Source organism: Adiantum capillus-veneris, chromosome 8 (assembly GCF_014529385.1).
Source record: "Adiantum capillus-veneris isolate H3 chromosome 8, ASM1452938v2, whole genome shotgun sequence".
Classification (NCBI taxonomy): domain Eukaryota; kingdom Viridiplantae; phylum Streptophyta; class Polypodiopsida; order Polypodiales; family Pteridaceae; genus Adiantum; species Adiantum capillus-veneris.
Window position 1 is genome coordinate 134,961,388 of NC_140938.1, and position 26,479 is coordinate 134,987,866.

Genomic DNA, 26,479 nt, shown 5'->3' on the forward strand with positions numbered 1-26,479 from the left:
TAGCGGAATTTAATGAGAGTACTTTCAAGAAATGATTTTGTGAGCATAGCGGGTAGACATAATTGAAGATAGCAACATAATCATAGCAATTAGTTAACTTGGCATAGACAATACTTTTACAAGAGAGAGAGTTTAGAAAACATGACAACAATTGAGGACCGGATTTATGTGGAGCCGGTCCCCCCTCCAATAGGCATTTGTATTATGATTTCTCCCTTAAAGAGAGACTTGTTACAATACAGTCTTTGTGTTCCTTGTGACCTAGGTGATGCCATGAAGATGGAAGGCTTCATGCACCACAAACATAACATAAACTTGAAGAAAGCTTTAACTATCCCAAGCCTCAGTCCCAAGACCTCAAACACCTTCGAAGGTGGAGAGAGCTAGCAGGGAATGAGGGTAGGGAAGAGGAAGAAGAAACATTTCGTAGGAGAAAGAATTAGTTCCTCACTTATCATACTCTTGTTGCTAGCATACATAATAGCATAGTAATGAAGAAGAAGGAGATGGCAAGCTTAAGTATTGAAGCATGGCTCTTGGTTGGATTTGCACTCCATAGCCAAGAGTGTTGGTGTAGGCTCTCAACCTCTACTTGCTTGGAGAGGGAGCTCTTGCACTTTGCATATCACACAATGAGAGTGCTTGTGAGTGTGTGTGGGTGAGTATACCCCCTAGGCACCCCCCTAGCTTGCTTGGGTCGACCCCCCCTTGTAGCTCATGCCTGAAGCTCATTGGACCCCTCCAGGCCTAGCCAATCACAAGCAGGAGCCATTACAAGCAACATGGGTAGCCTTGGGACAAGTGTCCCCCTTTCCCCTTTGAGAGAGAGGACTTGATAAATGCTAAAACAATTAGATAATTCATGTAATTTATCATTGGACCCCTTTGACGCCTAGCCAATAGGCTTCAAGCAACACATGAAGGTAACATGGGTAGGGGCCTGACATGTGTCCTTGCTGCCTCTTCAAGTTGGGCTTCCCTTGTGTGTGTGAGTGGGTGTTCTCTCTCTAGCCCCTAGGAAAAGGGCTCGCCCCCCCTCTTGTAGGAATGCTTTTGACTTTTAGGTGATCAAGCACCTTACTCACCAAGCATGACAAAGCACTTGAACTAGGGGGTGTTCCCACAAGCATCTCAGGCAAGCTTCTCAAGGCACCTCAAGTACTTTAATCATGCAGCAAGTCAAGCACCTCAAGCATGGAGCCAGTCAAGCACCTCAAGCATCTTAATCAAGCACCTCAAGCATGAAAAACACCTCAAGCATGACAAGCACCTCAAGCAGGACAAGCACCTCGAGCTTGGGCCGGGTTCCCACCTCAAGCTCATCAACCCTAGCTTACTTAAGGTCAAAGGACTTTTACACACATTTATTGGAGGTCTTTAATGAAGCTAACCCTAAGTTCTTATGCTCCATTGGTTAGCCTTGCTCTTTGATAGACCATCTCCCTTTTTGGGCCCCTTTACCATTGGCCCCGTGTTGAGATAGATCTATAAGCACATACCTATATCTTAACACTTGTTCCCGTTTATTCTCCCACATTAAGTGATCAATTTAATATGAGAAAATCATTTGGGTTAGTTAGATATTAGATTTTATGACAGATATGCTCCTCTCAAAAGAGAAGCACCAAAAGCAATCATGAGAGCCATGGCGTAAGATATCGTCAAGCATCTCTCCACTACCTATACACAGTAGTAATGCAAGCATCACTTAGTCAATACTATAATAATCAAGCACTTAATAAAATCCCTTTGAGACAATAAACTTGAGAGAGTCTTATATACCTGCCACATGCTCCAAAGGGGAGCTATTGGGACCCTCGTATTGTTCTGACAAGATTCTCCATGATGATAATAGAGAGCGACACGTTTGGATATCGCTCAATAACCATCCTTTTCTTCTAGAGAAATTGAAAAAGAAATGTGCAATATCGACAAGAAGCATCCCAAGTTGACGTTGTTCGTCTGTGATTCCCTGCACTACATTTAAAATGTGAGGCAGATACCACTGTACAAATTTTTGACACTCTTCTACCTTAAACATTTTGAAGTGCTTCGATGGATTCCTTGGCCATCGCCTAGAGTGAAAAATAATCTTTGGAATGGAAGCTGTAACCTCCTTAACAGCATTGTCGATGTCACGCTTCATTGGTGTGGTAGCAGATGAGATCAACTTTTTGATGTACTTCTGAAATAAGTTCAGAGATAGTACATGCATAGCATCATATACTAAGTCTTTTGAAAGGTCAAATGCATATAAGTGATACAATCTCCAGAGAATGGATTGTCCAGACAAACCTGCATCCTGTACAATATCTTCTTTACCTTCTTTAGTAGGAGATCGTTTAGCTCGTTTGATTCCTGACCACATGTCTTCTACATGTCGACCTTGAGGAGGATGTCTAGCTTGACATCTGTTATTATCATACACATATCTCGACCCATTTGCATCTTGCTGAAGTGTTGCATGTGCTTTACGGTGTCGACAAAAGCTCTTTCCGCCATCTTTGAATTGTCCCAGCTTACATTGAGCTGGATGGTCCCCAATGCACATCATTAGGATTCCTCGCAACTTTGTTGTGTCATCTGGAAGCCCTTGATGAATACGGCTTTTGTTGTAGGCATAGTTAGCTTCGAAACCATCTAGAAATAAGCTTTCTAGTTCCAGAAGCAAGGGTTGTAGGAAAGAAGAGAGAATGTCTCCATGCTTCTTCTCCAACCCTTTGTTTGAGAGGGGAAGAAACAATACAGGAATAGAACCTAGAGTAGATCGTTTTCCTCCATTCAAGACAGTGACCTCAACTACTGCACTATCCTTCATAGTTGTTGATGCTGCCTGTAATCCATCCCAATGTAAAAGAAGAGAAAAATTCCTTGGGTCTCCTTTGATAAGCTTTCTCTCTCCCCGATTTTTTTTTTAACACCTGGTACATGCAAACTCGTAGGCTTGAGTGTCTTCATTCCAACTACTGAGAAGCTCTTTGCTTGACAAACACCTGGGAAATGCACGATATGTCATCTTGCACTTGTCATTTTGACACACAACTGGAGCCTCCCATAGGGCATCAGGATTCCAAAAGTCTTGGTAAATTCTCATCTTCTCTCCATCCCAAACTTCTTGAATGAAGTCAGGATGTTGAGAGGGCTCCTTAGCCAACCACCGGTCTCGAGCTCTCCACATGCTTAAGAAATCATGACAATTTTCTTCACTTTGACAGAGACATCTCAATTGATCTATTAATGATATGTATAAGAATGGAATCGTCTCCTTTCTGCTTCTGCTACACTTTGAACATCTTTCACAACATATGAGGCAATCCCGTTGACAACGTCTTGATCGGACTCCGTCAATGCAAACACACATAGAGGAGTTTCTATCAGCATCCTCCTTGCTAGGTGGAAAGACTTGCGGTTCATGGGGTTGGCTTTCACTGCCAAGACATAGTTTCCATTCTTGAGGAATGACCATACCTTTGTCTTTATAAAGCTTCAGGATTTCAGAGAAGTTACTAGGTGTATTGAAATCATTAAGACTTCCATTCCAATCACTGATCTTCTCTGTCAATAGCTTAGCAAGACATTTTTCCTTGCCTTCACAAACAAAACCTAAGCCCTGAAACAATATACGCATCACATCATCTTGAAGCTTAATGGAAGCTCGATGAGAATCCATCACAGATTGAATCCTGATAATGGTATTCCAAATAGCTTCGTTAAGAGCATGCTCGTGAGTGTGCTCTGTGTTCATTCTGAAACATACCACAATCGCACATCACTATCGATCCATGAGAACTCAACTCCTTGAATCATTAGAGAAATAGACTGCTAAATTGCAATCCATGAGATTGCTATATAGCTAGCACTTAACATTAGTTTAGCATGTTAAGCCTATCATATGTCTCTCTCTCTCTCTCTCTCTCTCTCTCTCTCTCTCTCTCTCTCTCTCTCTCTCTCTCTAGCTAGTTTTTCTCTCTCCCCACTCAACTTCTCCTTCTCTCGCTGATATGGCCAAACCATTCTCACTCCAAGAATGTTTGTACCCCAATAAAAAAAGAGTGCTTTTTTTGTCCACGGCTCCCTCTTGGCCAGCTAGCCCCGTCGCCCCCCACATCTTTGCTCCTCTGCCCTTTGCTCACATACGAGTTGGAAGCCTGCCTCACAACCATTAGGATCTGGTAAGATTCTATTGAGAAATGTAATTTTCAAAATTGTAGGCTCATACATACTATGTCATCTCATGCTCAACACTAGCACTATGAGCATAAAGCTCCCATAATCCTACCAGAAGTGGCCTAAAGTTCGATTAACTCTAAATCGATGTTTGCGTAATTTACAAGTGGCCCATTTATTGAAATGCTCTTTGTTGAGTTGCAAGGATTACGTCAAATTCTGCACGACTGTAGTCCTCCAGGTCGCCGCTTTCGAAGGAGCTGAGGGTAAGAATTGTGTAGGCACTGAGCTTTGCTTCACCAATCTCCACATGCCGGCGTGCGAATTAAGTCATGTAATATGCGTCACCCTTCAAAGCCGGGCTTCGCTTCACCAAGCTCCACATGTCGGCCTACGCTCTCCCAAGGAACTTCAGTTGAGCATTGTGTCGGGATTTAGCCGTGGAATCTGCACCCCTCAAAGCCAGGCTTCGCTTCACCAAGCTCCACATGCAGGTGTGCGATGATCTTCCAAGGAGCTGCAGTTGAGGCATTTATGTGTCGGTATTGAGCCATGTAATATGCACCCCTCAAAGTCGGGATTTGCTTCACCAAGCTCTGCAAGCCTGCGTGCGTTCTTCCAAGTAGCTGCTGTAGCTGAGTATTCTTTTGGGATCAATTAGCCAGTAATTAGGAGAAGCAATACTAGTGCAGTTGGACACAAGCGCAGCTCGTAAGAGGAGACAATGTCAAGTGCGGCAGGTGCCTGCAGAGCTCGACAAGCGGAGCCCATGTCCATGGCAACTAATTGGCAAGACGTGCAGAAGAGACCCGACTCAAGCTAGAGCTAATGACTTGCTCGGAGACAAGGCCAAGGCCAATGAATGTACTACCACCAGCAACACATTAGCGAGACGAGACTGCAGCCACGAACAATATGCACTCTGAACCAACTCTGTGTGTGTGTGTGTGTGTGTGTGTCCTGAAGCAACTAAAAACTGATGAAAGATTAGGAAACAGCGGCAAAGCTGGGATACAAATAATATAGGAAATTAAAGATTTGTGCACCTTGTCAATGCTGCACACGAGATGAATGCCTTGTTGAAGTTGAAGAACTGCTATTGGCACCTGCACAGCTTCTCCACCTTGCTCCAGCAGTCCGAACCAGCCAGTCTTGAAGTCTTATCCTCTTGATGAATCCCTGTGTGCGCTGTATAGGAAATTCTACGTCGCTTGCTCGGGTATCGATGGCTACGTCTTAGCTATACCGACTTTGCTGGCCTGGCCGACTAGCAGAGAGAGAGAGAGAGAGAGAGAGAGAGATGGTGGAGATGCTGGCAATGGAGACACCAACTGAGCTGAGATTGAGTCAGAGAGAGAGAGAGAGAGAGAGAGAGGGTAGCGATGCTGCAGGCGATGGCGGCACCTACTTAGCTGTGAGAGAGAGAGAGAGAGAGAGAGAGAGAGAGAGAGAGATCAGCAGGCCGAGAGAGAGAAAGAGAGGGAGAGAGGACGAACAGTTGTCAGGAATGTGTGTGTGTGTGTGTGTGTGACAGAGAGAGAGAGAGAGGGGGGAAGTCTGTGCAAGCCTAGAAATTGCCAGCCTTAGTGGGACCCACTGTTCTGGAAAATCATTATCACAAACATACAAAATTCCCTTCGAAGTTCGACGTAGGCTCAAAGAGGAAATTCTGTAAAGTAAATGGCATTTTTTGCAACTTTATTCTATTTTCTTAATTTTTCCAAGCGGATTTTCTCCTTTTCCCTCTTCCTTCACACTGGGGCAGGCAAAGGTTGGCCAATCCAAGGTGGCGACCAACCATTCGTAGGTGTGTCAGCAACGTCAAGGACCAACTCATAACATCTCCATCACTATATTCTAACTACCTTAGGGATGAAATAATTATGATCATGCAATATCGATATCATAGCTCATGGATATTATTATATATTATCATGTCTAATTGACAATATTCTAAGTACATACGTCAATGGTTTCTCAGTTATATATTCCAACTGCATAGGGTTACCATTATTAATTATTATCACGCATTATCGATATCATAGCTCGAAGATATTATTATTATCATGTATAATCATTAATATTAGAAATATTAATCATTATCACGCATTATCGATATCATAACTCGAAGATATTATTATTATCATACATAATCATTAATATTAAAAATATATATAAAACTATGTTTTTTTTTAAAGAAATGTACAATCTACCCTTTGGTGGGAGAACAAGTTTATTGACAATGCGTACCAATGAGATTAGTAGATAGACTATCGTTGAAAAAAGAGGTATATCCTATATCACTATCTATCTAGACAAGGTTCTTCATAACGCTAGAAAAGTAGATTTTAAATTCTATATAATATTCAACTAATCTAAGGATTTACATGAATGGTTATCTTAATAAGCAACGATATTTTAATTATGTAGATGTTTGTAATAGGTCTATGTTTATATAAAATCTCCATATATCACTATATTCTAACTACCTTAGGGATAACATAATTATTATCATGCAATATCGATATCGTAGCTCGTGGATATTATTATATACTATCATTCCTAATTGTTAATATTCTAGGTACATACGTCAATGGTTTCTCTAGCTAATGATGCACCGACTGTCAGATATTGTCCTATACTATCATCTTTCTAATTGTTCCATTTTTATATGGTTTCATGCATCACTATATTCCAACTGCCTAGGGATACATATAATGAAAATGTTTCTAAGATATATATTCCTACGTCAATATCCATCCATATTAGGGGTATCATAACTCCTATATATATGTTATTTTTTTCATTTTGTTTGGTATATATTGTCCTATACTATCATCTTTCTGATTGTTCCATTTCTATATGGTTTAGACGATTGTTGAAACTAGAGGATTAGAATCATTATGGATCTTAGAGAAAGGGTATCATCACTATCCTTGACTCTACGCGTGTGACACCTCTTTTAAAATTTGGGATATATATGCAACTAATCTGACGATTTACATGAATGGCTATCTAAATATATAAGCAATAATATCTTAATTATTTAGATACCTGTCTCATTGGTCTATGTTTATATAACATCTCCATCACTATATTCTAACTACCTTAGGGATAATATAATTATTTTCATGCAATATCGGTATCGTAGCTCATGGATATTATTATATACGACAATGCCTAATTGATAATATTCTAGGTACATACGTCAAAGGTTTCTCATTTATATATTCCAACTGCCTAGGGTTACCATTATTAATCATTATCACGTATTATCGATATCATAGCTTGAAGATATTATTATTATCATGCGTAATCATTAATATTAGAAATATATATAAAAATTGACCTTTTTTTAAAGAAATGTACAATCTACCCTTTGGCGGGAGAACAAGTTTATTGACAATCCTTACCATTGAGATTATTAGATAGACTATTGTTGAAAAAAGGGGTATATCCTATGTCACTATCCATCTAAACAAGGTTCTTCATAACGCTAGAAAAGTAGAGTTTAAATTCTATATAAATATTCAACTAATCTAAGGATTTACATGACTGGCTATCTAAATAAGCAACGATATTTTAATTATGTAGATGTCTGTCATAGGTCTATGTTTATATAACATCTCCATCATTATATTCTAACTACCTTATGGATAACATAATTATTATCATGCAATATCGATATCGTATTGCATCTATATAGGGGTATCACATCTATATTGTGCACATTTCATATCCTAAATCGTAGATGTGTAGATCCACCAAGATTGTATTAGTTTCGCGTCGTAGGTCGTTATGGCCTTTTAAATACGTTCAATATAACATTTCATTTCATCTCTCTCTCTCTCTCTCCCCCCCCCCCCCCCAAATAAGTGCTCGTAATTGAGACACATTTTTTCCGAACATTGTAATTGGTGCACTCTACAATGCTGAACCTCTCTCTCTCTCTCTCTCTCTCTCTCTCTCTCTCTAGACTCTCTCACACACACTGTTCGAGAAAAATCCTTTTTAAAAAAATACAAAACTATTTTCTTTAAATTAACCTCGAGGAAATTTCAAAAAATTAGCCTAATTTTTTCAAATTTCTACACTACTTTGGGGAGGAATTTCTCCTTTTCCTCTTGCCAGTGTTTGTGAAAAATGTGTCTCAACTTAATATATCGTGCCATTTTCACTTTCAAAAATGCCAGTTGAGGACACGAAAAAAAAGGAGATATGGCATCTTGAAATAAACAAGGAATGGATTTTTGTATGTTTGGAAAAATCAGGGCGTTTACACACTCATGGGCAGGTGCTCGCCCGAGTTTGGGGGTGGGCAGGCATGCTTTACACACCAGCCTGCCTAGTTGAAATAACAATTAAATAAACATACATCTTTTTAGCTGCAAGGCTTTCTCAGCCTATTGGTTGCGTCATAGACAATGGCGAGCTACACGACAAGAGATCCATCCCTGCCCGAGGATGGGCAAGGGAGCTTCGCTATCCTTGTCTTTGGGCGCTGGTACTTTTGCTCAAGCAATCCGCATGCGCCAGCTGTAATCCACGTGAGCGAGCCCAATGTTGGCCACGCTATGTGTACCAGCCTCAATTTTGAGGACACTGCCTCTTGCCCTCAATGGGCATCTTTGAAATTGAAAACGGCATGATAGCACACCCTTATACACACGTGGACGGTGGCGCTGCACACTGGGCAGTGGGAGGTTTTGCAAATGCGCAGTCCTGGGCGCCGCTTGTGCAGACTGCTAAAAAACGAAAGATTGCAAGCTCAAGGGCCCCCCAACTTGGCGAATTTTAGTTGGAGCCTTAATGGCGCTGCGTGGCACGTAATACTTTATGGCGCTGCTTCCAAGCACCTTCCCCTGCCAATTGATATCGGGCCCGACGTACACACACACACACACACACGCACGCGCGCACTCTGTGAGTCTGTATGACGACGTGCAGTGGCCTAATGGTGCTAATTCAAAGCATCTGCCCCTGCCAATTGATCTCGGGCCCAACGCCCACACACACACACAATGCGCACACTATACAACGCCCGCACACACAAGCAGTGAGAACTGATTACCCGCTCAGAACCGTTGGCGTTCTCAGAACTAGAACTTCTAATCTCTGGGTTCCCGCCTCAAAACAAACACACACACACACACACACGAATGCAAATTGTACTATGTAGAAAGGCTGAGCCGCTGAGGTCTAGAAAATCAATGCTCCATAATATGTGACGTGTGTGTCTTAGCACCGAGGAAGATTTGGTGTTGGCAACGGCACATACGCCTACAGACATGAAGAGCTTTCAACTCATGTGCCCTTCTGTATAGAATTGGGAACCAGGAGTGATTCTCGCAAGCGGTATAGGCATGCTCATGCTCTCCTGCACCTCCCTCTCCATTTCATTCCGACTCAATGACCACTGATCATGGTTGTTTGTAACTCAAGTTGTAACCAATTTTGTCTCGACTGCAGCGCAATATCGACTCGCTACCTTCTCCTCAACAATGCTTCGAGAAGTTCCTTCTCAAGAATTTGGCACTTCATCACGTACATCATGCTCTTCGATTGTGCCAACGTAAACTCTCTCTACTCAGTCGGCGGGCTACCCTCGTCTCCAACTTCGAAATGTCATTTGGGTGTTAAGTCCTTTCAACAAGCATGCCATACCTCCAACTCAAGGATTGAGATGGCTTCTCAATGGTATATAACACTCAATTTTTGCTACATTGAGACTAGTTGGGTGGTGGCATGGGACACTACAGCAGTGATTGAATTTGTTGAAAAGTTTTTGGGTACATCTCATTGAATTTGTTGAAAAGTTTTTGGGTACATCTCATTACTCTGAGGCAATTTTAACCAATTCAATTAATGGAAAACTTTTCCTTTACATGACCATTGAAGGCTGGAATGAAATAGGTATAAGGTCAGTGGCCCATAGGCATGCCTTGGTAGGTTGGTCCAATAGAGTATTAGAGGGTGGTCACACTTTTGTTCCAAAGCCTCAAACATCATCGAGTCTCCATTCATCACAAAATATGAGTACGAACTTAGGGAACGAAGCTCTAGAATACAATCTCCAATCTCAAGATAAACCTACTTTACCCGATGTTCTCAATGTTCTTAATGTAAGTAATATTGGTACCCCTACTAATGATGCACGGCCAATAACATATGATAGAATATTCTATCCTAGGAAGGTTAAGGAAATGTACACCACTGTGGGGAAAGCCTTTCTTGTAAAACATTATCGTAAGGCATGGGTGTCCTTTAATAAAGGCATGGTGAAAATTAGAGAATTGTTCGAAAATGGCTTTTGCAGGCAAGACAAGGAGGATTTTTCGTCCATTAATCTATGCAATAGTTGAGAAAAATCGAATCAAATTCTTGATTTTATTGAGGCAAATATGAAGCAAATTCCACCTCTCGACTTTGGAAAACTTGGCCCCTTGCCATGGCGAGTCGAAGATGTGTACATGAAGGTCTTGGAACATAGGAACTACATCAGGAAATGTGGCAAGGGGGTGGTCGATGCAAAGAGGCAACGTTGCTACGCACAAGGCAACAACATTGATCAAAGTGTCGCTCCTAACCACATCGAAAAACAAATGGTATTGTATATATCTTAGTGTTTTATGTATTTCTTGCTTCTTATTCTAATTTTCATCTCAATTTGTCAATCTTTTAGAATGAGGCATTCATGAATGACACTCTTATTAAGAGCACCCATGGTTATGATGTGAGTAATACATCTAGAACATTGCTTAAAGAGGGGCAGCCTCAAAGTGCATTCTACACAGGTCTTGTCCAAGGGGTCATTGCCCTCGATGACAATGATGAGGTAATTGTTGGAAAAAATTATTGAAAACCTATAATATTATTATATATAATTATGCATTATATACATTGTAGGAGGCTTCGTTGCAAGGAGAATTACAAGCAAGCTATGAAACCCTCCACCCTTGTATTGATAAAGATATCTTGGATACACAAGATTTCCATAGTAGTCATTATCGATCGGTAAGTTTTAAAGAGCTCATTATTCTAACAAGTTTTAAGTATTCGTTTGATTTTGTGCTATTGTCTTATATCTTGCACTCATAGTTCCTTTGGTGGTTTTGTTGAAAGGAATCGCCTATCACCAATGCGATGAATATTGTGGAGGAACACTCACCTAAAAGTAACTTTGAAGATTGCACAATGAGTCATTCTTTTTGCAAAGATAAGCAAATTCCAATAGATTTGGAAAATGTGTTTGCTGTAAGTCAATTTGATGTCATTTCTCACAATGTCATATACTTTTACATGAATGTGTTGGAATTAGGGTTGCAGAGAAACACACACAGCTTGGAGAAGACGAAGGAAGCTCAAGGCACACAATAGAGAGTGTATTCCTTAGTGTGCAATGGAAAGATAGATAGCCCTAGAGTGATGGGCGTATATACAATGCACGGGGGAAAAAACCTCCTAAAGAGGGAAAAAATGCCCCGGCAGTCCTAGTGTGTTCACACACATCACTACCACATGTATATGGTAACAAATCCCCCCTGGAGTGATGCGGTGAACGAGAGCTGGCACATGAGTAAAGGGAAGTGCCATGCCCTGAGGACAGGATCAGTCCACAAAGGGGAGTAAGCCCAAAGCTTTGCGGAAAGCTTCAAGCTTCTCACGAGACAATGCCTTTGTGAAAAGATCTGCAAGGTTGTCCTGTGTTGGCACATAAGCCAAGCTGATCTCTCCTGCTGAGAGCCTCTCCCTGACATAGTGGTAATGCACCTCAATGTGCTTTGTGCGAGCATGAAAAACTGGGTTCCTCGCAACTGCCAATGCGCTCTGACTGTCAGTGTAGATAGTGTTGGCAGTGTCCTGTCCAACACCCAAGTCAGCCATAAGGCGTCTGAGCCATACACACTCAACCGTAGCTGTGAAGACTGCCCTGTACTCAGCCTCACAACTCGAAGTGGCCACAGTAGGTTGCTTCTTGCTCAACCATGATATACATGAACTGCCAAGCATGAAACAAAAACCACTTGTGGACACTCGCGTGTCAAAACAACCAGCCCAATCTGAGTCCGAAAAAGCATGTAAGTCTGGCGGCAATGATCCGCCCTTGGGATAAAACAAGCCAAGATGTAAAGTGCCACTAAGGTAGCGGAAAATCCTCTTGACAGCCTGCCAATGCTTAGACCCTGGGCTATGCATAAATCTGCTGACGTGCGAGACTGCAAACTGAATATCTGGCCTCGTGTTGCATACATAAATGAGGCAGCCAACAGCAGTTTGGTAAAGAGTGACATCAGCAGGATCGCCAGCATCATGTAGACTCAACTTCAAACCTGTTTCCATGGGAGTGGCAATAGGTTTGCAATCCTCAAGTCCAAACTTACATAGCAATGTCTCTATGTAACTTTTCTGACACAAGGCAATACCACCATCACACTGCTTAAACTGTATACCCAAGTAATGATGCAATAGCCCCAAATCTTTCATCTTGAAAGTAGCATTCAAATCAGCCTTAAATTCAGCAATATGTCTCTCATTTGGTCCAGTGATCAGCAAATCATCAACATAAAGAACCACAATGAGAAATACATCATCCTCACACTTTACATACAATGTGCTTTCTGTTGGACTGTTACGAAAGCCTCGTTTAACCAAATGAGTGTCAGCTTTCTCATACCAAGCACGAGGAGATTGCTTCAACCCATACAAAGCCTTCTTACATTTGCACACTTTGTCCTCTTGTCCTTTTATGACAAAACCGCGAGGCTGCATTACATAAACTTCCTCAAATATGTCACCATTCAAGAAAGCAGTAACAATGTCTGATTGATGTACATCCCAACCAAAATGAGCTGCCAATGCACATAGAAAACGCACAGTAGTCATACGACAAGTGGGAGCAAAAGTCTCTTCATAATCTATGCCTTTTTGTTGTGCATAACCCTTTGCAACAAGTCGAGCCTTATGGCGATCGATCTCACCATCCGGCTTGCGTTTCAACTTGTAAACCCACTTCGTACCAATGGCCTTTTTGCCAGGAGGCAAATCACATAAAGTCCATGTGTCATTCTCTATAAGTGCATCATATTCTGATTTCATGGCAGCAATCCAATTTTCTGAATTCTGTGCTTCATCAAAAGACAGAGGCTCCTCAACATCATGTAAACTAGACACAGCCAAAGCATAACAATCTGATGCATAAGATGCATGGCGAGAGCCTGAACGAGTACGACTAGATAAAGGTGCATCCAATTTACTGTCACGCAAAGTGTGCACCAGCCATTTTGGCATACCTCTAGCCTGCTCATTTTCAGCCCTTTCCTCATCAAGTACATCATGTACATCTGCATCAGTAATAGGCTGTTCTAAAACATTTTCAGAAACCCCCATAGGCTGTACATTTGCCTCATTGGAACTTACATTCGTATTTCCACCACTGAAAAGAGGCAACAAAGTGTCATAAATGTCCTGTGAGCTTACATTACTGTCTCTAGTACATGACAGCAAGGGTTGAACAGAATCTTCCACAAACACTACATCCCGTGAAACCAAAATACGTTTTGTTTGCGGATGATACAACCTGTAACCTTTGCTTTCAGCACTATAACCAACAAAAATACATTTGACAGCCTTATCATCCAATTTTCTGCGCTGCACTTGTGGCACCAAAGCATATGCCAAACAGCCAAAAACACGCATGTGCTCAATAGAAGGTTTTCTATCATGCCATGCTTCATATGGAGTAATAGACTGCAAAGCTTTCGTAGGACACCTGTTAAGTACATAAGTGGCACACATGATGGCCTCAAGCCAAAAAGAATGCGGCAAAGCTTGACTTTTGACCATACATCGTGCCATTTCCGTTAGTGACCTGTTTTTCCTCTCAGCAACACCATTTTGCTGAGGTGTATAAGGCACTGTACATTGGTGTTTTATCCCACGACTAGCCAGAAATGCATTAAATTCATGAGACATATACTCCCCCCCTCGATCGGAACGGAGGGTGCCCATAGTACATTTTGAGACATTTTCAGCCATAGCCAAAAATTGTTTGAAGCACATAAAAACTTCGGACTTTGCTTTAAGCGGAAATACCCATGCATGCCTGGAGTAATCATCAATGAAAGTCACGAAGTACAGGTAATTGCCCAAGGACGGAGTTTGCATGGGCCCACAAACGTCACTATGCACAAGCTGCAACCTGCATGTGGCCCTAACTGAACCATCCTTTGGAAACTTAGAACGCTGCATTTTACCCAGAATACAGCCTTCACAAACATGTTTGATAGGTGCTTCAAGAGGCGGCAAAGAAGCAACCATAATAGATTTCTGCAAACGCAGCAAACTGGCAAAATTCAGATGACCAAAACGTGCATGCCAAAGTTTTGCATCTGAAATAGCCCTTGAATCTGCAACAGCATTTGCAAAATTTTGTCCACACTTGTCATACAAAGTGAGCTTATACAGCCCACGGCACAAAAGCCCAGATGCAACAATTTCATCACCAAAACTGAGATCATGAACTGTACATCTGTCATCCACAAATTTGACTACAAGTCCAAGTCTAGCAAGTGCGGATACAGACAATAGATTCTTCTTGATCCCAGGTACATAAAGTGCATCAACAAGTGTGAAGGAACTGCCATTAGCAGCAGTGAGCACAATCTTTCCAACTCCCTGAACTGGATAAGAGGCGTTGTTGGCACAAGTGACTGAATTCCCATGAGGGACAGACTCGAGAGAGGTAAACAATTCACGATGTGAGGTAATGTGCTTTGTAGCACCACTGTTGAAATACCACACATGTGAATCTGCAGCAACTGACAAGCATGCATCATGGACAGCAGGATTGTAAGTGCACTCTGCGCTAAAAGCCCATTCTGCATCAACATCAGCATCACAATCTCCTTTCACAGAAGACTCAACAATGGCTGCATTTGTAGTGGAACCAGCATTTGCAGTGGAACCACCCTCTTTCTTTTTAGCCTCTTTGGCCTTCAACTTAGGACACGACTTGATCAAGTGATCATTGGCTTTACAATAATGGCAACGCATCTTCTTTTTGCCCTTATCACCAGAATTGCCAGACGAAGTGCTGCCAGTAGAAGCATTAGGAACAGAATTTTTGCCACTCGCAGCAGAACCATAAGAAGTGGCTGCATTACTGTTACCACCCTTTCTTTGAGAAGCAATAAAAGCTTGTTCAACTGCACGCTGCCTAGTCCTGTTTTTTCTAGAAAGTGACTCTTGCAACAGCAATGTGCATAATGCATCAAACTTGACAACTTCAGGATTTCCTTGGGTCATCAGTCTCCAAGTACTAGCAAAAGTCTGGTAGGAATCTGGTAAGGCATCAAGAACAGTCTGCACAAGGGAACTGTCAGAAATGACTTCACCTGCAGAAATGAGTTGCTCATTTATATCCTTGACACTAGCAAGGAAAGTGTCCATATCATCTTCCTCATGCATAATCTTCGACTCTAGCTCTTTACGCAGCAAAGCAATTTTAGCCTCATTGCGGCTTGCATAAAGACCTGCTAGAATATCCCAAGCCTGTTTTGCAGATTTTGCTGAACGGATGTGAGGAATAATGGTGCGCTTCACAGACAACGCAATCAATGCATGAGCCTGTGCATCCTTAACATCCCAACGAGCTTGTTCTGCTGTAGGCAAAACAACTCTAACAGCTGCAATCCTTGCAGCAAGACCTGCAACATCCTCAATATCGCCTACATCTTCAGAACCAGGACGTACATCAATGCCCTGCACAATGTTCCAGACACCTTTTGACACAAGAACGTGTTGCATCATATAAGCCCACATAGGGTAGTTGTCCCCATCCAACCTGTCCTCAGCAGCAAACATCTTGAACACATCTGTGTTGTTGTTGTCAGCCATGGTAAATGCTGCACCTGATGTGAAAACTGCCCGAAAATAGGAGAAATGGAGCGGGAACAACTTGTGCTATATAGCACAAACCGTAGAAGACTATAAGGCACCTGTTATGCAGAAAACGGCACTGACAGAAAATCTGCACAAAATGACGAAATAACCTGTGCAGTACTGCCCGTAGTGGAAACGGAGGCCGAAATGAGCCCAAATCAAAATTCTGAGCAGACCAAGCTCTTTGAGCTCTCCCAAAATATTTGTCGACCTGCGAACGCTTGCCAAAGCTCACTGAAATCGGAGAAAGTGAGCAGGCGTGTGCTGGAGCAGCTGGCGACTAAGCCCAGGAGGACGTGACCTGCTCTGATACCAATTGTTGGAATTAGGGTTGCAGAGAAACACACACAGCTTGGAGAAGACGAAGGAAGCTCAAGGCACACAATAGAGAGTGTATTCCTTAGTGTGCAATGGAAAGATAGATAGCCCTAGAGTGATGGGCGTATATACAATGCACGGGGGAAAAAACCTCCTAAAGAAGGAAAAAATGCCCCGACAGTCCTAGTGTGTTCACACACATCACTACCACATGTATATGGTAACAGAATGTAGGATAGCATGTGTGTGTTTATGCTCTAATCTTTTGTTTATAGGTTCAAAAAGTCTAAGGCAAGGTTTTTTTTACCTTCTTTTGTTTTGTATAAGTCTATCCTTTATGTTACTCAAGCTATTGTAAAATAGGAAAGGGTTTCTTTTTTCTTTTTTCACAAGTTTTATTTTGTAAAGTTTATATTCATGCTTTATGACTTCCTACTATTGTAAAATGAAGGAGGTCTTGTATGCTTTGTGAAGTGTATGTTCATGCTTTATGATTTCATGCTATTGTAAAATAGGAATGGGAGTTTTTTCTCTTTTCCACAAGTTCTTTTTTGCAAAGTGTGTCCATGCTTTATGCCTTTATAATATGCACTAGTATAGTAAGTAAGAAAAGTCAGCAATCTTTTTATTTTATATCAATTAAACTAAAAAAAATTTATTTCCCTTCACCATCTCTTTTTTTATTTACTTAGGGATATGTTCTCTGTACACCTACTACAAAAATAAAAGCACTATCCTCTTACCCCTCTCCCTCTCTCTCTCTCTCTCTCTCTCTCTCTCTCTCTCTCTCTCTTCCTTAAGTGGCTTATTTGTATTTAAAAGTAAACTAAGTTCTAATAAACTTTTAAAAATGAAATATTTAAAAAATTATTTTATAAGTAATTCATTGCAAACATGTGTAGGAAACCATACTTCCCTCTCACACAAGTGTCTTACGAGAGCTTAATGAGCCAAGCGACGATTCCAATGTGCAATGTTTGGGTGGTAATGAGCATTCAAGTGTGAGGGATGATTTTTCTCAACAAAAGATTTGTAGCATAGAGTTAGAAACTTTTGTAAGTAATAGGAGTATGAAAATTGCTTTACTTCTTTCCCCCATCTCTCTCTCTCTCTCTCTCTCTCTCTCTCTCTCTCTCTCTCCATTTAATAAATATTATGAGCTATTTGTTAAATTGTAGTTTTGACTCATAGGAAAAATCAATCAATACCAAGAAGAAGACAAAAAAATTTGCAAGCCTATCTTGGGTGATGGTAACCATTGGCACCTTGAGTTGATCTAATTTTATGTTTGTTTAGATATGCTTATGGGAGATATATGCCTTGCACTTAACAATAACTTTTTTTATCTTAGAGTACCTCTAGCGATGAGCTTATTAAAAAGAGAAAGAAGGTACCACCTCCAAGTGAAAAGAAGGTGCGTTTGTGCAATAAACTTATATTTCAAGATTATACATCAAATATCAATATTCTCTATCTTGTGTAGGCACTATGTGACCTCTCCAATCAAATTCTACCTTCCATGTGCAATGAAGATCATTCAGCAGTGAGTGTGAAACTCATATTTGAACATGTGAAGATGTTTTCACTTAGCTAATGCTACCCTTTCATAAATGGTTTCCTGTTGTATAGATGCCTAAGTCAACTAGGTCATGTAGAATTATTTAAAAGCCACCAAGGTTCAATGAGAGCTATGAAGAAGAGGTGAGATTGACAAAATGTGAATTTCAATGGTCAATCAATTATTGAAAACTAGTGTCTTGCTCAAATCACTAACTATTGTGTTATGGGATGTTTAAGGTTGTGGTGGAGCTCTTGAACATTGATCGCATGGAGGAAATTGCAATGGTTGTACTTGGTCTAAATGATGTAGATGAGATGTATGGATCACTTTGGCCAACCATAAGGGTTCTAAAGATCACACAAAAAGCACATTTCAAACATTGTACTAGCAAATCAAATCAAGAACATCTTTTGAGATGTTATGTAGAGTGGATTGTTGCCACTAAAGCTTTTTGAAGGCTTTACTTAATTTCAATCGCTTCAAGAATGAAATGTTGATAAGTTCTTTTTTTTTATTGTCTCTTAAATATATCAAAATAATCTTAAGGAAAGAAAAATGGTTGTTTAAAGCGTTGTTTCAATGTGATCATGTCATTTTTTTTAGCATTTAGCATTTATGAGACCAACTTGTTTATAAATTAGAACTATAATCTTCCATATGTGTGTCATGTAGGTTAGTAAGAGAAACACATCACTTGTATTTCACTAAATAAAGATAAGGAAATGACGTGTAGCTGCATAGGGTATGAGATTGTAAAAGGGATGAGTTATGGTTATGGTCTAGTGGTCACTAAATAAACTCTCATGTTTGCTCTTTGTTGTACAATCTTGGGGTAATATTGTTGAGTTATAGCAATGGAAAACGCTAAAAATATGAAGGACAAAGGAGGTGTCAAAAATTAATGCGAACTCTTCTTATACGATTTGAAGTACATGAGCACATTTAATTTTTCCATACGGAAGCTTAGTTTTCATGTGGAAATTTAAATATGTCAAGTGGAAATGTTTTCAAGTTGGGAGGGAAAGATTTTTCCACATTAGGAAAACTAGATTCCCACATGCCACAAAGAAAAGAAACCTATGAGGGAAAGTCTTGATTTCCTTATGGCAAAGATTCCTAGAAGTGTTTTACATAATGAAAAACATTCCAACATGGAAATGAAAACGCCATTCTTTTCTCATAATGGAAATCAAAATACCCCTATACATTTCCACTTGAAACTAGAAATATCAATAGGAAAATGGGTTACTTTTCCAACAAGGAATTGGTCATGAAGTTCTCGTGAGAGGGAGGGGAAGAGACCGGAGGGGGAGGGGATCTGAGAGAGAAAACAGGGGCCAGAGGGGAAGGGATGTCGACTTCCTCGCTTGCAAAGTTCCAGGACAAGAGAGCAACGCCTTGAAAGGAAGCACCTGAGGCAGCTGAGATTGCAGCATACAATTTCTGTTTCGGATCGAAGATCTGGGAGAGGTCCTGAGTAGCATTGACGCATGGCTCAGAAGGTCGTTTGCTAGAGGTAGCAGCGAAAACTCGGGTCAGATACAGAGGGGCGATGTACTCCACCCAAGGCAAAATGGTGTGGTTTTTTATACAGGGACAAATCTGACTGGGGATCACTGCTATGAATGTGGAAGAGGAGGTGAGACTATTGAAATCAATGCCAATATGGCTTATAGAGCTGGGATCCAAAAGTAGGGAATTCCGAAAAGTGTCGAACTCAACAGCGAACAAGTGACGATCTGGGAGGCTGGTGGCCGGAGTGTTGTTGTTAGATGCAATGCCCAGGTATCCACCCGCGCTCTCGGTGTGCAAAGCGTGAACGGGAGAAATGGAGAAACCCCAAGCCATCGCCGCAGTGTGTTACAATTGTGAAATTGAAGGTGGTGTTGAAAGAGACTACTTGCCCAGAGCTCTCGTTGAAGAGAGGTATTGCATTATTGTACACCGCACGCCCCACAGCGTTTTTCTGCGCCACTGCATTGGAGACGTCTGGATTTGGGGTAAGCCACAGCTTGCTGTCGGCGCTCAACGAGGCGTGATTCTACATTTCAAAATCCATCCCGCCCACTAATGGGAGCACAAACTGCACTCCCTGTACCATCATTACATTTCTACCTGCCCTCATTATAAGTATAACTAGCTCGTGTGACCCACCTACCGGCGGGTCTCGTTCGCTCGTACCATTGGTACGTGTGTGTGCAAGCGTGCGTGCATGTGTGTGTGCGCGTGTGTGCACGCATGTGTATGTGTGTGCGTGTTTACATCTCCCCATGACACACACACACACAATGGACACTTGTTTACCCATGCTCAAAATGCAAGTTTGTCCCACTGCGTCTTCAACACGCACACACGAGAGAGAGAGAGAGAGAGAGAGAGAGAGGGAGAGAGAGAGGAGGTTGATGTAGATACATCTTTCTTTTTTTTTGTTATCATGCATTTGTGCTAAATATATATTTGTGTCGAATATGCTTGCAAACATTTGATACACATTGTCTTTTTGTGTTTAGATAGATCTTTTAGGTCTCTTGGGCTTACGACAGCGAGAGCATTCACACAGGGAGATGTAACGGATGCTTTGCTAACAAAACAATATTGACATGGGTGTGATTTTTTAGTTTTTGGCAAAATTACAAAGTGCTCTATCTGTCCCTACCACTTTTCTTTGCTGGATGAGGCTAGAAATACGCATAAATCAATGTGCAACAAAATTGCTTGTCATCAGCATAATGCTGTCAACAAAAATGTGACACCCTTCATAAGTACCTCAAATGCTTGAGGTGTACTATTGATATGCAACTGGAAATGTGTCTCGTGTAAAATTGGAACATCTAAAGGTCATACTCAATTATTATACTTTGCACAAAAACCATTGTGTGGTAGCACAATGCTCACAATAAGTGAGGGGTCAAGGTGCTTGATAAAAAACCTAGGTTTAATGTTATCCCACCTACAAAATTCAAAAATTTCCTCTAAATTTTATAGGTGAGAAAACCTACAAAATTTAAAGTGATTTCGTATAGAAACCCTTCAAATATAGCCAAGGCAATGCTCTAGCAGTAATAGTCAATTAAAAAAGATAAATTCCTATGCCTCACAACACCTTTGGTATGAATGTGTGTGTGTGTGTGTGTGTGTGAGAGAGAGAGAGAGAGAGAGAGAGAGAGAGTTAGAGTTTTTAGGATTGACAATCAAGGTGAGGGAGATAATAGCAAGTAGGTATCACAAAGCTTCAATAAGCTTTGAATGGATGGACCTTATTCACCCAAATGACCACTCAATATCATGTCCGTATTTGACAGTCACTTTTTGCATGTACGTTTTGCCAGAGTTAGGCCTCTCTAGACGTCACTACGTGAGCTCAAGGAGGGATCGAGACTCAGTCCCCCTATTGTCTTGCTTATGTGTTGCCTCGTTTACTTTAAGACTCAATTCATGCCCTTTACAACCTCTATCTCACTATAACAGCCAAAGCACCCGTTAATCGGCCTTTCTCTCAAAAAAACCCTCATCATCCGTCCACCTTTGATCACCCTTTGCAGCACCTCCCCTACCCTCCCACTACCATTTCTCATATGCCATCATAGTCCCTACTTACACGGGTAGCACCTCCCCTACCCTCCGACTTCACTTTGTCACATGCCTTCTATTGGTGCCTACAAACACATAGAGCCTATCTCACACACATTCTTTCACATATACACCTCTCTCTCTCTCTCTCTCTCTCTCTCTCTCTCTCTCTCTCTCTCTCTCTCTCTTTGTTGTATGCCTTCTATTTTTGCCTACAAACACATAGAGCCTCTCTCTCACACACTCATGCACATATACACATCTCTCCCTCTCTCTCTCTCTCTCTCTCTCTCTCTCTCTCTCTCTCTCTCTCTCACACACACACACACACACACACACACACACGCGCGCGCGCGCACGCGCGCGGCAAAAGTGTCTTGTTCACTCTCTAATCCTACCACCTCAATATAGCTCTTGGCCACCACCATCCACCATGGCAACTTGCACACATTTACATTTTAGTGAGACATTGCGTTGTTGGTGGTCAGTACCCCTCTGTGTTACTCGCCTTACAATGCCTACATGTCGCTTCACACATGCACACAAATACATAAAGACATGCATTCACAAACAAAAAAACCACTTGATCGCTTTCCAATCTCTCTGTCTATTGCATCGTTTTTGTTCTTTTCTCTCTTATCATAGGTAGGCTACATAATACATCTCTCTCTCTCTCTCTCTCTCTCTCTCTCTCTCTCTCTCTCTCCACATGTAGAGTTGCCTCTCACTTACCTACTCTACTACTACACAACAAAGAAAAGCGATTTGCAAAAGTCTCTTGTAATAAGAAGAATGGAATCGATCGCCAATTTCGTGATGTGGAAATCATTGATTTGTTGCAAGTGGCCGCTAATTTAATGACATGGAAATCTCTTTTCGGTTGGCTGCTCAACCAAAAAGCTCAAGGGCTACCTCTTCTAGCCAAATCTCTCTCTCTCTACACGCATAGTTGGTCCCACTTATCTACTCTAATGCACAACAAAGGAAAGAGATTAGAAAATAGATGATCTCTTGTAATGAGCACAATGCACAATTGACCGCTAGTTTTGTGATGGGGAAACCACTTTTTGGTTGGCCACTTGCCGAGAAAGCTCAACAGTTCCCTGAGTCTAGCCGATCGACTCGCAAGTGATTGGCCAATGAAATCATTTGGTTTCTTTGCCCGCAAATGATGGTCTCTTCCCTACCTTGCGCTTCTCGGTTGCATGCCCATGTGCTCAATCGTGTATGGTCGTTGGCCGCCTAGCCAGCTATGTGGAGCGTAGGCAAGAGCCATCCATGTACTAAGGCGCTCTCTCTCTCTGTCTCTCTCTCTCTCTCTCTCTCTCACACACACACACACACACACACACACACACACAAACCCAATTATGTGGGTGCAAGACCTCTATGTGCTAAGGCTCTCTCTCTCTCTCTCTCTCTCTCTCTCTTGCCTTCCTTGTCTCGACATCAATGGTGGCACGGGTAGGAACACCTCTAGTAGGCTGAGAGTTGTTTGCACACACCGCGGTTAGTTGCATGAGGTGTGCCTCTGTTTGTGTGTGGGGGGGAGAGATAGAGTGCTTGTCTATGTATTCATGTGGTAACAACAATGTCCTCTCTCCTTCCTCTCTCTTTCGAGAGCTCCTCCGTGTCACCATGACCAATTCCCAATGTTAGCAGGGCCACACACACCAACACACAAACATACGTAATGAAATATTTATAATAATGACAATCTCTCTCTCTCTCTCTCTCTCTCTCTCTCTCTCTCTCTCTCTAAAGTCGCCTCCCGCAGGCCGGAACATTGGCGATGGCCATCGCTGTAGACCCACACACTCTGGAATGGAGGCAATCTCTCTCTCTCTCTCTCTCAAGTCGTCACATGCAGCACACACACACACACATAGATTATTTCCGTGGGAGAAAGAATGTGTAAAGCTAGTCTGATACTGTGAGTTGTGGTAACATTCCCAAAGCCCCGTCTCTGAGGTGATCTCAGTTGCTATATACTTACAGGCTGGAACCGTCCCACAAAACCTACAACTCCTCTCTACCTTCGTCCTAAATCCTCGACTCCTGCAATAGGTGGTTTGGTGCCCAAGCCGCCATCTCAAGAGCTCTACATGCATCATTGGATGAAGTCCTTGGCAAGGTCGACCGGTGAGAAGGGAAAATAAGCTGAGAGTTGTCCATGTTGATGCAGCCAAATGCAGGGTTGTGAGCCTACCCATGAGGAGAAGAGTGCATAATTAGCATGGTGGTGTGGGTTCAAGACAACTCCTCTCTACCTTTGTCCTACCTCCTCGACTCCTGCAATAGGTGGTCTAATGCTCAAGCCGCCATCTCAAGAGCTCTATACGCATCATGGGATGAAGCCCTTAGCAAGGTCGACCAGTGAGCAGGGCAAATAAGTTGTGAGTTTTCCATGTTGATGAGGCCAAATGCAAGGATGTGAGCCTACCAGGGTGGAGTCTCATGAGGAGAAGAGACGTAATTAGCATGGGTTTCGGACATTGGAAAAGACGGGTGGAGATAATCTTGCATGGAGAGTGGATGACTCAGTGACCATGAAGCAGGCGACGGGCTGGAGAAGAGAGAGAGAGAGAGAGAGGAGAGAGCGGGGTGGGAAATTGGAATACATGGGATGTTTCTGCATGCGTTGAGGTGGAGCTGGAGCCTAAAATTCAAACCCCTTCTGACATTTTGCTAGGTTTGCTTTGCATTTTGGCCTTCCCAAGCTCCCAGATCGCACCACGTGAAGTCTGAAGCCAACCCCTGGCCTAGTGCACTTTGTCTCTCTCCCAACACACACAAAAGCTCAAAGTTGGGATGTGCGGACACGTGTAAAGGGCTCCCCCTTCCACCATATTATGTTAAATAGATTAGCATACACACCATAAACACTCTGCACATCTCCACGCTCACTAGTGACCACAAAATTCCCTCTCTTGCAGATTCACAGTTTCTCAACTCATGTGCGCCTCTCAGGGCCCAAATCAAATCTCAACACCACATTTCTCTTTGGGAAAATTACCAAAATACCCCTCTAATTTGATGAAATTCTCAAAATGCCCCTCGTATTTTCAAAATTCCCAATCTGCCAACAAAATACACCTAAAATTTCCCAAAATACCCTTAAATAATTTGAAAATTCCCAAAATACCCCAAGTCCTAAATTAAGCAAATTGGTGAGAGAAAATCGTTCTTATGCATTCAAGCTTTCGACACCCAATGAAGGCAAGTCAAATCTCCGCTACATATAGAGCAAAATTGCAAGGAAAATGTGGTTGGCTTCCTGAAACAAAATGAAGCCAAATCCCTGCTATAATCGGAAAGAAAATCCCTCACATGCTAAGAGTACAAAATTGAAGCTTTTGACACAAAAGTAAGACAAGTCAAATCTTCCAACACAAAATGAAGCCAAATCCCAGCCACATATGGAGAAAATAGAAAAGAAAGGTCCTCACACGCATTGTGACTTTCCCGTACAAAATGAAGCCACATCCCAGCTACATATTCAATCTGCAATTGGAGCTTTGCAAGAACGTTCATTGTGGCCAAGACCACCACAACGTGAGCATGTGAAAATACGCTTTTCCTTGAAGCGATCCTCAGTTCTAATACGGAGTTTTTTAGGACGCCCAGGTGGCCTACGTGTGGCAGGTGGTTTCAACTGATCACTAGCATCTTCACTTGCATCCACAATTGGGTTTATGACACCACTATAAGTGTTACAATAGGCCTACAAAGCTTATGCTTTATGTACATACGATTGAACACACCCTCTTGAAGAGAATAGCTGCAATAGCATGAGCACATGGAATTTCAAATGTTTGCCACTTATTACATGAGCATGACCTTGTACATACATCAACCACACATGTTTTTGTACTTGTCAAGATCTCAAAAACCATATCACTAGAGGGCAAGATTCGGTATTTTATGGCTGTCAAACAACAAAGCACCAAGATATTTGCTTATTAAGAATGTGCCATCCAGCCCAATAAAGTCACAACAATGCGTGAAACCACTGATGCATGCTCCGAACGCAAGAAACATTCGAAAAAAACGACCTTCAATGGTTTTCTGCAGATGGGCCACAGTGCCCGGATTGCTAGCCACAAGCTTGTCGCAATAAGACTAAAGCTTTCCATAAGATTTTGCATGATCACCATGAATAATACCCAAAGCAAGTTGCTTCGCCTTCCAAGAAACCTTGTACGAAATTGACACTCCAGCTTCTCGACGCAAATCGGCCATGAGCTCCTTTGGCCTATACATTGGATGGTCTTGATGTTTCTCTACATACCTTGTTGCAACCCATTCAGCAGTGACTTCCTTGTTTCCAAGTTGTGAAGCACCACTACAAGTGTGCTCATCATGAAATGCCTTGACCATACACCTAGGTCCACCAAAGACCAAAGACACATGCAAGCACCACATGCATACCTCTGCCTTGCAGACAACGGTATATCTGGATCGATCACGCTTGGCATGCTAAGCTCCACATGAGACTTGATTGCTTGTTCTTGAATCTTTGAACGAAGCACATCGAGAGATTCAAATTGAGCACCAAGAGCAAGAGTTGCAGAGACTGTAGCATTATTCTCTGATGTATTTTCATTACTCTCAACCATGGTTTCCTCTTATGTGTATCCGCAATACCACACTTGTTTACATACAAACAACAAAGAGCTCTTGCATCAATGTGTATCCTGCACTATGCGGATGCACATTTTCCTTGCACATAACCATGCCCATACATCTCACTCAAGTCTCCCCTCGTTTTTGTGACATGTCGACCTCAAGGTCCGTGTAAGCAGACAACTCAAAAATGGCCTGCGTTGTTGTAGCCGATTGGGACTCAGAGCTGGCGAGTCTATTTGCACGATAGTATTCCCTGTTGCTGCTCGTTGGCGAGTACCTCTGCGCAACAGTTTT

At 42.0% G+C, this 26,479-nt stretch overlaps 3 protein-coding genes across 3 annotated transcripts; 1 reads left to right on the forward strand and 2 right to left on the reverse strand.

Moving 5' to 3' along the window:
- Positions 1-2,914: 2,914 nt before the first annotated feature.
- LOC147452998 (uncharacterized) lies at positions 2,915-3,670 on the reverse strand. The gene has a single exon (XM_086519327.1). The coding sequence runs from the start codon at positions 3,668-3,670 to the stop codon at positions 2,915-2,917; it is 756 nt and encodes a 251-aa protein (XP_086375453.1).
- Positions 3,671-9,913: 6,243 nt separating this feature from the next.
- On the forward strand, positions 9,914-11,265 carry LOC147452999 (uncharacterized). Its single transcript, XM_086519055.1, has 4 exons — positions 9,914-9,960; positions 9,995-10,772; positions 10,850-11,002; positions 11,074-11,265. The coding sequence occupies exons 2-4, from the start codon at positions 10,569-10,571 to the stop codon at positions 11,263-11,265; spliced, it is 549 nt and encodes a 182-aa protein (XP_086375181.1). The 5' UTR covers positions 9,914-9,960; positions 9,995-10,568.
- Positions 11,266-19,231: 7,966 nt separating this feature from the next.
- LOC147453000 (lectin-like protein At3g16530) lies at positions 19,232-19,834 on the reverse strand. The gene has a single exon (XM_086519328.1). It carries the CDS (start codon positions 19,832-19,834, stop codon positions 19,232-19,234), a length of 603 nt encoding a protein of 200 aa, XP_086375454.1.
- Between the last annotated feature and the right edge of the window lie 6,645 nt (positions 19,835-26,479).

Excerpts from the sequence above, each read along its gene's own strand:
- LOC147452998 (XM_086519327.1), bottom strand. The coding sequence starts at position 3,670 with ATGGATTCTCATCGAGCTTCCATTAAGCTTCAAGATGATGTGATGCGT.
- LOC147453000 (XM_086519328.1), bottom strand. The coding sequence starts at position 19,834 with ATGGCTTGGGGTTTCTCCATTTCTCCCGTTCACGCTTTGCACACCGAG.
- LOC147452999 (XM_086519055.1), top strand. The coding sequence starts at position 10,569 with ATGAAGCAAATTCCACCTCTCGACTTTGGAAAACTTGGCCCCTTGCCA. Across the intron at positions 10,773-10,849 it reads ACCACATCGAAAAACAAATG|AATGAGGCATTCATGAATGA; the intron begins GTATTGTATATA and ends TCAATCTTTTAG. Across the intron at positions 11,003-11,073 it reads CCCTCGATGACAATGATGAG|GAGGCTTCGTTGCAAGGAGA; the intron begins GTAATTGTTGGA and ends TATACATTGTAG.